At 40.3% G+C, this 12003-nt stretch overlaps 1 protein-coding gene across 1 annotated transcript in view; it reads right to left on the minus strand.

Annotated features, from left to right (window-relative positions):
- The window catches only part of Sntb1 (syntrophin beta 1), a 227363-nt gene that overhangs the window by 76691 nt on the left and 138669 nt on the right, over window positions 1-12003 (minus strand). The window contains exon 3 of the mRNA XM_076835407.2: window positions 11316-11523. Coding sequence (XP_076691522.1) covers window positions 11316-11523 — 208 coding nt within the window. The remainder of the gene's footprint in view (window positions 1-11315; window positions 11524-12003) is intronic.

Raw genomic sequence — 12003 nt, forward strand, 5'->3', positions numbered from 1 at the left:
GAGCTCTCGTTTTCTGACTTTCAATCTAGTCTTATTACATTAAAAGGATGATAAATTCATGGGAAATAAAGGACAGCTATTCAAACACACCAGCATCTCACACATTAAATTTTTTTTTTTTTAAACTTGACATTTCCAAGTGAGGAAATCCCTAAATTACAGACAGTTCACCATCTAAGCATTTTCCTGTGAAATGATGACTGTTTAGAACAGAAATGAGACCCAGGGGCTTGAGTTCCCTCTTCCCCATTCTTCCAGTCCACAGAAAAGACACTTAGTAGACATGAGGTAAATTCTACTTTATTCCCAGAAAGAATGTGTCACAGTGTCTATTGGCAACAGGGATAGATGTCCTGGCCAGTACCACTGGTCCCTGCCCCATTCACTACACAGACATGGGCTGCTAAACTCCCAGACCCTCTCTAGGCCCCAGACCTAAATAACCCATCTCTTTTCTCTGCAAGGTGGAAATCTGAGGGTCAAAAACGGACCAGGGAATATTTTAGGGCCTCTCTCTGAATCGTCATGACAGAGAAGTGAGCCGGGTAATGATGAGAGTCCTGTTTGGCCTCCGTGAAGTTCCTCACCTTCATCTCGATGCAGCTCATAGGCAGCTATAGATATTGTTAGGTCAGATTCCAGAACTCCAATTACATCTGTATTTTGATCCCTAATGCTAAATAAAATCAATATAAAAATGTCAAATTTACTTACTTGATAAACCTTGTAGCTGATTTAGCCTACAGAACATGAACATGCCAACCGTGCTAAATTGCCTTTCTTCAGAAATATTGCAGCCCAATCCTATTAGGAGTAATCAAAAGCCCCAAACAAAAAATGTAAGGATGCAAAGGGACTCTGAAAATGATGTTTGGGGATTTCAAAGCATCAAAAGATAATTATTCCATCCTGTGAGAGAGGAAGACCAGGGAAATGCTAAGGGAGCTATTAGAATTTTAAGTAAAGCTACACTTCTAGGTGGTGCTTATATGCTTCCACACGTTCCAGAAACTGCTCCCCATGTTCATCTCTCTCCCACCTAAAGTACTGAGGTATGTCTGCTGAAGTTTCCTCCCTCATGGGCACACACTGGTGGTTATGGTAGTTATTGTTGGTCCTCCACCAAAATGCTCTTTCTTAGGAACAGTGCAACCAAATTGCACATGAATATTGGCTGTTCACGGTGTCACTCTTCTCAAAAGAATTACTCTTGCATGATCGAAGTGGTCTCTCTCCACCTCCAGAGAGTGCACGGTCAATGGGTAGATGGCATCCTTGCTCCTTTGGCTTAAGATGGGAGAGCTCCGTGGCCATGTACACTTTAGAGCTCCAGGAGAGGTGATATTACAGCTATACTTCAGTTGGTACCACATCTTTATTTAACCTTCTCCCTGTCTTGCCTGCTTCACTCACTTCCTTACAGGCTGATCCTAAAAGCCTCCCCAGCAATTCACTCCCTGACAATCTCCATCTCAGGCTGTGTCTAAAGGCATTGATGGATGTAAGGTCCAGTGATCCCCGGAAGCCTGAATTGGCATGTGTTGCCTTGACATCGCTGAGCCTTGGTTTATCCCAAAGGACTACTGGGGAATTCTGCTCTCACTGAAAGGAGCCCCACCCAGTAGGAATTGTGCCATCGTGCTAGATCTCATAACTGCTGGACCAGGTTAAGGACTCCACCTGGCCTTCAACCTAAGATGTTTTATTCCCATAACAATCGAAAAAAGGACTCAAACAAACCAGTTGCACTTCCCCTTCTTGTTCCTACAAAGCCTGCTTCCCACACTTTTAGTGTTTTAGTCTGCTCTGTAGCAATGTGCAAACCACGGCCCATAGGGTCCTCCCACCCCAGGTTGTGAGGTGTGACTGAAAACTGCTACCAATCTCATCCGTCCATTGTGGTATTGTGTATTCAACCATCTTACTCTGGTTAAGCTGGAAACTCCTTCTCTCACCAATAGGGTGAATACAAAGGGACCCAGAACCTAACAGTCATAGAGTCAGGCTGGGGGAGATTTTCTATTTCTATCTCGAGTTCTACTGTCTGCTCTACAGAGGTGGAAGCAAGCCCACATGCAGTTGTGTGGACCAGTCTATCAGGAGTGATGCGTGCCTGCTCCCACTGCTCTTCCATGGCAGCCCTGGCGTTTCCCCATTATGAGTTGTGCTGCCACGTCATGCAGAAAAGGGGGCGTATTTTCATTCTTTCATGATGGCTGCCTCTGCCAACTACCCATCTCCATCTGAATTCTCTGATATTTCAGAAGAGGGGGGCAATTTGAATTACATCCATACTGGCACATTTAATTTAAACATGTTCAGCAAAAGACTAACATGAAGATACCCAAGCTGTTGCCAGGTTTTCCTCAGTCTGCCTCCATCTCAGGGGTGATTCATTCAGGAACTTGATGACTGCTTTTTAAAGCAACACAACAGGCCTATTAATGCTTAACTGCATTGACAGTCTGTGTTTTCCAGCACAATCAACAGTCTTGATTTAAGGATGATGCAAGCCAAGGGTAACCTGAATAGTTTATTTCTATCTCTTATCAGATGGGAGTTCCCTCAGGTCAGAGACTATTTTCTCCCTGGAAGAAGTGGTGGGAAATTCCGACTTAGGTGATTTTCAGGCAGATGGTGGGGGCTGATATATTTAGAGACTCCAGAAATATCATTCCATTAATTACACTGTCAAGATCTTGATTACCACCAGCCTGCTTTACTCAGGTCATACCTATTTTACATTCACACTTGAGATTCTTTTAATATAGCTGGGCAATACAGCTGGCAAATGAAATTACTTGGTTATATTTATCTGGAATCTGGGGTGGGGGTAAAAAAAATCACTATTGTTAGAACTGAAAATGAATGGTAGTACAAAGTATGTGAGCAAATAGAACATGTGGACATATGCATACACTTGTATATACACATATATAGAATGAGCTATATGTTTACATAAAAAAACAGAAAATAAATAGGGACAGATGGATAAATGAATGGATAGATAAGATGGATTAGATGGATAGAAAGATTATGGATATCTGATAGAGAGATATAAAGGGAAACAGTGAGATCAATATAGCCTTTCTAGGTGTAGTGGTGCACACCTGTAATCCCAGCAACTTGGGAGGTCGGGGCAGGAGGATCACACAAGTTCAAAGCCAGCCTCAGCAGCTTGGTGAGACCCTAAACAACTTAGTCAGAACCTGTTTCAAAATAAAAATTTAAAAGGGCTGGGGAGTTAAGCGCCCCTGTGTTCAATCCCTGGTACCAATCTCATCTGTCCAGTGTGGTATTGTGTATTCAACCATCTCACTCTGGTTAAGATGGAAAGTCCCTTCCGTCTTAACCAGAGTGAGATGATGGGGGGAAGGTGAAGTCTTGCTTTGGCACAGCCGTGTTAAGACTATAAAAATGGAAAAATGGCTGTGAAAGCTGAAACCACACTAAGTGATCTTTATCATCAGTTGGAAAAAATAGGATTGTTGCCTGACCTTTACACTTTTTTAATCAAAATATTACAAACTATTTTACAGCTACACATATGTAGGGAAATGAAAACAGAATAAAATTAATATGTACTTAGAAACCTATGAACATTAGACATATTGGGAAATAAATGCTTTATATTCCTGATAAAAATGTATCATCAGTATATTGAACACAGCTTGTTGCTTTCTTTGCCTCACACAATTCATGAGACAGAGCAAGCTTCTGTTCTGTGCCTTGGCAGACTGTCAAAACCAATCTGAGTTTGGATCAGCTAGCAACCGGGCATCATGTGCACTTTCAATGATGTGTCATGTCTCTGAGAGTTCCGTCACTGCGAAGTCATCACCCGCGTCACTTCGTCTTGGGCCACTTCATCCTCTGTTCACAGATACTCTATTCACCTAAGGTTGTAGGTTCACTTTCACTAAGTTCTGCCTGTATATCTGTCAGCAATGGCTCTGTCAACTATTTCTTCTATAATTATATCAGTGTTTGGTTCAGATGTCACTTCCAGTAATTCTAACATTATACATTTCAGTTTTCATTCCTTTACTGCCGTCTTTGTTGAACAACTTTCTCTTCCTATTAACCATTCTTATAACATGTCCCAGAGATTCAGTCCTGGGAAACAGGGAGGAAACACAACTATATGGTTTGCTGTCTCTGTGTGGACTGACTTTGAAGGAAGTCACTGGTCACTTGGTCACTGGTCATGATCACATCTGCTACCTACACAGTGATCTGTAGAGTGAGAAGCCAGTGGCATGGTTTGTACTTATGAATTTATTTACACTTATTATATCATGACAACTAAAGTTTGTAGGTAGAAAATGTGCAAAGCAAGACCAGCAGTGTGTGTGTGTGTACAAATTGGCTTCCCTTAACTTGTCCTATCAAAGATGATTTCAGTCTCTGTAAGACCTGTTCTTTGGATTTCTATCATAGAAATCTAGAAAGAAAAGAAGAAAGGAAAAAGATTATTGTGTGGAAAATTCAAGGAGGGACCTAAGCAGAAATGTCTGATCGACATGGAGATTCTTCAGAAAATTTGAAACGGAACCACCATTTAACCCAGTTAACCCACCCCTCAGTATATACTCAAAGAACTTAAAATCAGCATACTACGGTGACAGAGCCACATCAACGTTTCTAGAAGCTCAATTCACACCAGCTAAGCTATGGAACTAACCTAGATGTCCTTCAATGATGAGTGGATAAAGAAACTATGGTATATATTCACAATGGAATATTACTCAGCTATAAAGAATAAAGGAGCTATGGCATTTGTTGATAAATGTATGGAACTGGAGACTATGATGCTAAGTGAAATAAGCCAATCCCCCCCCACCCCCCAAAAAAAGGCTGAGTGTTTTCTCTGATATGCTGACACACAATAAGGGGGTGTGGATAGAAGTTTAGGGAAGATAGGGGGGATGGGAGTAGGAAAGACAGTAGAATGGATCTGATATAGCTTTCCTATGTTCATACATGAATACATAACCAGTGTAACTCCACATCATGTACAACTGCAAAAATGGGATCCTAATTAGAATAAGTTTTACCTCCTATATGTATAAGGTTAGAATACATTCTATTGTCATGTATATCTCAAAATAAAAAAAAAAATTAAAAAGAATGAAAGGGAAAAACAGAGAAGAAAATTTCTCCTTGATTTTCTTATTTTTGTGTCAGAAAGGGAAACAGTTGAAGATATGGGATGGGTATGGATGAGAGTGAATAGGAAATTTTAGCAGTGCTGCTTTCCCCTGATTTCACCATTGTAAATGAAGGATTGAATTACCTCTATGTGTCTCACAGTTCTGGAACTTTACTTTTGATCTGCTATGAGAGGGGCCTCTGGGAAGCCTGACTCATATGGACAGATGTTCCCCAGGCCCCTTTATTAGCTCAGCTTAGTGGCAGGTCCTGGGTTTTGGAACTGGAAGGAGAAGGTGAAATTCTAGCTCTGCCAGGTACCAAAGGGGTGATTTTAGAAACATCTCTCAGATTCTTCAGGATTACCTTACAGGATTGGGATTATTAAAGCTCATTGCCTGAAACAGGCTAAACACATAGTAAGTGTGAATTACGAACATCCTTTCCTCCAATAACATCACGGAGAGGCACGGCTATGGAAAAGTTCCCATTTGAAAGAATCTGAAATGGGAATGAGTAAGACTGAGAAATGAACTTGCATCTCAAAGCTCCTGACTAGGATTTTGTTTTGCTGTGTTGTGTTTATGCATTTTTAATTTGAAAAGAAATCGTGTGCAAATGGAGACACCATGTGAAGTAAAGCACAGGTAATGGCTGATAAACAGGACATAAAATAACCCCACGATTCTGCCATGTCTCTGATAATTATTATTTTCCCAACTTAGATAGTTCCAACTCAGTTTGTTTTTTCCTTGTCTGAAACTGGACCATTGAAAACTCCTCAAAGTATAGATAACTGAAAATATATATAAAAAAAACAGTGGAAAAATGTTTGGGGCCTGAAGTATTTTACAATTCAGGGGAAGAAATAGTATTTATGGGTCCTCTGGGCCAGACTGGGGTTTGCAGATTCAAAAGTATTGGAGCTAGTAGGATGTGGGAAAGGCTTTTCATTGATGTGCTTGGCTGACTAGGGTGACAGTGCTCCTAGAGAAAAGCAGTACCAAACTCCCTAGCATGGCACATGGGACCCAGGGGTCAAGGAACAAGGGAAATGACCCCATTCTAGGCTTGCACTAATCTTGTCACTGCAGAATCCATAGAAAGTTTCCCCGAGCTCAAGGAGAGATCAAGTGACTGTAGTAGATGAACTGCAGGGGGTTCTTTAAGAAATTAAATTTATATATATATAAATTAAATAAATTATATATATAAATTTAAATAAAATATAATAAATTATATATATAAATTTATATATATATTAAATTTATATATATAAATTAAATATATATATATATTAAATTTATATATATAAATTAAAAAAAAATATATATATATATATATATATATATATATATATATATATATATATATATATATCTCACAGCATTGTCCTGCTCTCTAAAGATTTCTGCATCCTGATTTTGAATGTGACTGTAGATAAAATAACTTCCATTCTCTGGGGCCCAGAGTTCTCATGTGTAGGAAGAAAATTATGGGTTATATATGGGTTATATAGCACTGTTAAGTCCCTTTCTCTCTGATTTTGTGTAGGAAGGCTCCTCCCACCTACCAAGTCAAATTTAACCATTCTGTCCAGCTTTCAAGATCTTCCATAACTCAGGTGCCCTCTTTGCCTTCCCTAAGATGAGCGCCCCCTGCAGACCAGCCTCGGCCAGCCCTCTGCCCAGCCCTCTGCCCTTCCTCTGGGTTGTATTAAGGTGGGCTGCGCTGTTCTCTCATTGGCCTTCTGTCCGGAAGTGCAGCAAACTCTCCTGAGTCCCTGGGACTCTCATCATTTTTCAGGAGTCATTCTTCAACTTCCCAGACTACCTTGCAGACAAGAAAAATGCTAACATAAGTTTTCCTCTGGTGTAGTGTCAAGGAGGTGTTAGGATTTGCACCGAATGGGATTTTAAAAAGGAAGTTGATATTGCTGTTATTCATGTGATATTGCTGATATTCATGTAAACCCCACTTCCAAAGACTTGAAATTAAGTATAATCGGCACAGTCTTGCCACAGAGCTACTGTTATTCCTCTACAAAATAAAAGTTTAACAGTCAAGGCAAAGACAAAGGACATGGATTTAAGGTAAATTATAGTTGAATATATATAGGATCACATTTTATATCTTTACAAATACCAAGCAAATTTGCTGATATTTGTGATAATATATGAAAGCACAGTGTTAAGGATTTGCCATTCATTTTAACATTTGGCTAAAAACCCTTCATATTTCGCCACACCAGGATTCAATATTAAATATTTATTCAAAAAATTTCCAGATTGGATTTGTTCCCTTGGATTTGATCTATGAAAATCCTTTGAGAAGTTTAAAGATGAAGGCAATAAAGAATATTCTTGCTTCTATAATGGCCCTGATAAGTCCATTCTGCTGTTATGAGATGCTAGATAAGATACTTCAGGAGATATCTATGAGGATGCTCTGTCAATAACATTGCATTATCTGACAATAACTTTCCCAAAACAGCAAGAACTTTTTATATCTCTTTATTACTGCTCTACGGGAATGTCTACTAATGGGTCTACAAATGATTTGGGATAAGCAAAAGACATGACAGTTGGTAAGTTAAAAAATTAAATCTTTGGAAAAATTATCAATATCACTAAGAATGATACATTACAGTCTTTCAACTATCCAAATAGTAATAATTTTAAACAGTTTGTGTTGATCGATTGTATATCTTCTTCCAAGAAGTGGCTGTTCTATTCCTTAGCCCATTTATTGATTTGATTTGATTTGTTTGTTCGGTGTTAAGTTTTTTGAGTTCTTTATAAATCCTGGAGATTAGTGTTCAACATCTCTAGCAATTAGAGAAACGAAAATCAAAACTACTTTAAGATTTCATCTTACTCCAATCAGAATGGCAGTTAATAAGAATACAAGCAACATTAAGTGTTGGCGAGGATGTGGGGGAAAGGCACACTCATACATTGCTGGTGGGACTGCAAATTGGTGCAACCAATCTGGAAAGCAGTATGGAGATTACTTAAAAAACTTAAAATGGAACCAATGGGATCCAGCTATCCCACTCCTCGGTTTATACACAAAGGACTTAAAAACATTCTACAGTGATGCAGCCACATCAATGTTAATAGTAGCACAATTCACAATAGTTAAACTGTGGAATCAACCTAGATGGCCTCCTAGATGAATGGATAAACAAACTGTGGTATATATACACAAGAGAATATTACTCAACATTTTCCGGTAAATGGATGGAGTTGGAGAATATCATGATAAGTGAAGTAAGCCAATTCCAAAACACCAAAGGCAGAATGTTTTCTCTGATAAGTGGATGTTGATCCATAATGAGGGGGGCGGGTAGCATGGGAGGAATGGAGGAACTTTGGATAGGGCAAAGGGGAGGGAGGAGCAGGGAGGGGGAATGGGGGTAGGAAAGACGGTCGAATGAGATGTACATCATTACCCTAGGTACATGTATGAAGACATGAATGGTGTGACTCTACTTTGTACAACAATAGAAATGAAAAATTGTGCTCCATTTGTGTACTATGAATTGAAATGCATTCTGCTGTCATGCATAACAAATCAGGAAAATTAATAAATTAATTAACTAAAACAAACAAACAAAAAACACTGTTGTGTTTAAAGAGATGAAGCAAGAGTTGAGACCATCTCAGCTACTGGGAAGCTGCTGGAACATGTGTGCTGGCCAGCCTCCCTGTGCCCCTGCAGATCCAAATTCTGCCCTCTTCCCTCCTGATCTGTGTCCTGGGGGTTTCAATCACCTTAACAGAGCACATCACTGGGGCTCCCTTACCTCCATCTTCCTGTTAGCTTCAGCTACCGGGAGACACCACCAGGAGAGCAGTGACTAGGGGTTGGCAGGGACCATCGCTGTGAGTGTGAGGCTGTTTTCAGGAGCCTCAGAGCTTATTAGTTTTAAAGAATTGCCCTTCTCCTTGCTTTGTTGGTAGTGGCTTCTCACACTGTTAGCCCTGGGGTTCTTCTCCATCTCCTACTCATTCCCCTTACCTTGGCTATACTGTATACACTATCCCCACATTAAATCCTTCTTAGCCACACCTTTTAAGTTTCCTATCTATTTCCTGCCAGGACCCTGAAGATGTGGCACATCTCACTCATAGGACCATACAGGTCCACCCAGGACCTTAACCAAGTGAAGACTTTCTTCATTACAATCAGTTTCTACCATGTCCTTCCGTTGTGAAACGCTGTTGCCTTTGCCTCTCTGGTACCTGGTCACTCTTTTCCTTGTAGAGCTCCCTATTTTTTTCCATTTGGGAACCACACCTCTTTATCTGTCAGTGCACAGAACTTAGGTGAAGCTGTTCTCGGTACCGACCGGAGCTCCACACATGATCCAGTAAATCCAATTAGATTTTAATTCAGGACCTGTGTGGGAACGACTGGAGCACAGAGGCCTCCACTCACGGAGATAGTGAGGTATAGGAGAAATCAACCTGGAGCTATCAGGCCAAGGAGGAAGGGCTTGACTGAGAATAAACGGATAAAGTGGACGGGGAACACAGAGATGGAGGTGTGCCTAATATTAGTATGGGAATCCTTGCATCCTAGCATGCCTGAAGCTCATAATTGGACATCCTAGTTATCAGAGTCTATATGTCCATCTCCCTTTTGCTTGAGTTGAGCTTTTTGTCACTTGCAACTGTAAGATTACTGACTATGAGGCCTTCTCCCAATGAAAACATGTATTTGGGAAGAGTGAAAGTGGAGAGTATTCGAGAATGGGCCTTTTAAAAATGTGTCAATCATTCAGATTTATGGTGTTGTTTGCAGTCAGGGCCCTAACACTGAATTCATGGAAGGCTGACTGGGGGCTGTTTTTATGATTCTGATGCTTCCACCACCCATGTTGTCTCTTTAGTTCTCTAAAATCTGTAAGAGATGGGACAATGCCAAACCAAAAGACCCATGGTATTTTGAACTCTGAGGCGCAGATCCATGCGTGAATTGGTGCAAACAAAGAACAATGGTGGACGGCAGCCGAATGCCGTGTTTAAGTATTATTTTCAAGTGCCATTTCACTGGGCCTTCTCAGATGACAGGGTTCACTGGCAGGAAAACTGTTATTGCAACAATCATTATCCCCATTTACTGCCTATTAGAATGTGAGTCACTGGGAGGTCAAACTGTCCCCAAAGCCTAGTGTTCTTGCGCACTCAAGGTCAAACTCAAGGGTCAGCAATCAGGTGTGAGGACAATGGCAAAGGTTCAACCCTTTGAAATGAAGAACAGGGTTAACTCTCAAGAGATGGCACAAAGAGAGTTTTACTATCACCAACACATCCCATATCTTGGGAAAAGAAATCAGAGTGACAATGACAACTTTATACAAAGTTCTTTCCCACAGCTGTTCTCTGAGATGCAGACAATCTCTTCATTAGTTTTAAAGACACCACTTCTCACTCATTTGTTTTAAAGACACCACTTCTCATTAATTTGAAATAATTCTAGATTAGTGTGGAGTTGCACAAACAGTATGGAGAGCCCCGTGTGCCCTACTCCCGGTTTCCTCTTGTGGTTATATTTTACGTATTACTGTACGATATCAATTGGGATTTGCCTGACACAAAGTAGGTGCTCATCAAAGATGACATTTAGAACTGTCTGGCTTAAAAATGTAAATAAAATACAAGATAATACATGAGTCATCACACAGCAGTTGCTTAAGAAATTCTTGCTTTTATTATCATTGCAATCATTTAAAAATGTGTAATTCAGTCATTCCTACAGGACCTGTGTCATTTATGAGTATGCTCATCAAAACCCACATAAAACCTTTGTAGCAAAAATGTTAACTTCTTTGCATCTCAAGGCAATAGTTCTTTTGAGTTTGGGTTACTTTCTCTGCCCTTCACAATATCACCATGAAAAATCAAACTCTTCATCAACTCACTCACTCATCTATTCAACAATTAGTGACCCTGTGACACCTGCCACATATTTATATGTTGGGAAATCAATGTTGATTAAGACAAATTCTCTACATAGTGCAGTAAGGCATGCAGTCTGTTGGAATGGAGAAGAAATCTACATAAACTGCAAGAGAGATAATCAGACTGTGAAAGGAGACAGGTGGTTACAAGCACTGAGGGGCTAGGGAAAACCATGGAGGGTGCCATTTTTCTTACCTTTTCTGCAAGCCAGCCAAGGTGCCTGATCTCTCGGCTTCCAGCAATGCCTGTTTTCCCCAGCTGCTCTCTGACCTCAGCAATCACTCGGCTCACCAGGTCACTAACATTGGCATGAATGGCACTAAACCAGGCCTGAGCCGTGGCTGAATCCTTGCTCCTTAGTATCACAGTATGCTTAGCATCTGGAGAGTGGATTTCAAGCTGCCTGGAGAAGAAGAGAGAGAAGGATTAGAAAGGTCCCTGGCAGACTAGGTCTCAGAAAGATGAGCTAATTCTCTCCTCTTTTAGATCTTTTAGACTGTGTTATCATCTCATGATATACCTTCCTGGTCCCACCATTCATTCATTCACTCATCTTGTTCATCCACAAATGTTTATCTATTGCCCAGGTACTGGTCTATGAATGTACAGGGAACGTGTTGTGCAACACCAAATCACCTGAATTGAGGATATCTTTTACCCTTAATCCTTCTTATCCAGCTTACTAGAAGTATCATATCAAGACTTCCAAACTGTGAGCTGATACTCATTCAATCCGCAGAGGATTTAGTAAGATACATCACAGATGTTACCAGCAGGAAGGAGAACAAAATATCTAGCCACATGTTTAATCCTACTGCCCAGAGTTAATCAATTGAGAATATTTTGGAATAAAATATGTTCAAACGTTGTAATCTTTAGGAAC

Source organism: Callospermophilus lateralis, chromosome 16 (assembly GCF_048772815.1).
Source record: "Callospermophilus lateralis isolate mCalLat2 chromosome 16, mCalLat2.hap1, whole genome shotgun sequence".
NCBI classification, from domain to species: domain Eukaryota; kingdom Metazoa; phylum Chordata; class Mammalia; order Rodentia; family Sciuridae; genus Callospermophilus; species Callospermophilus lateralis.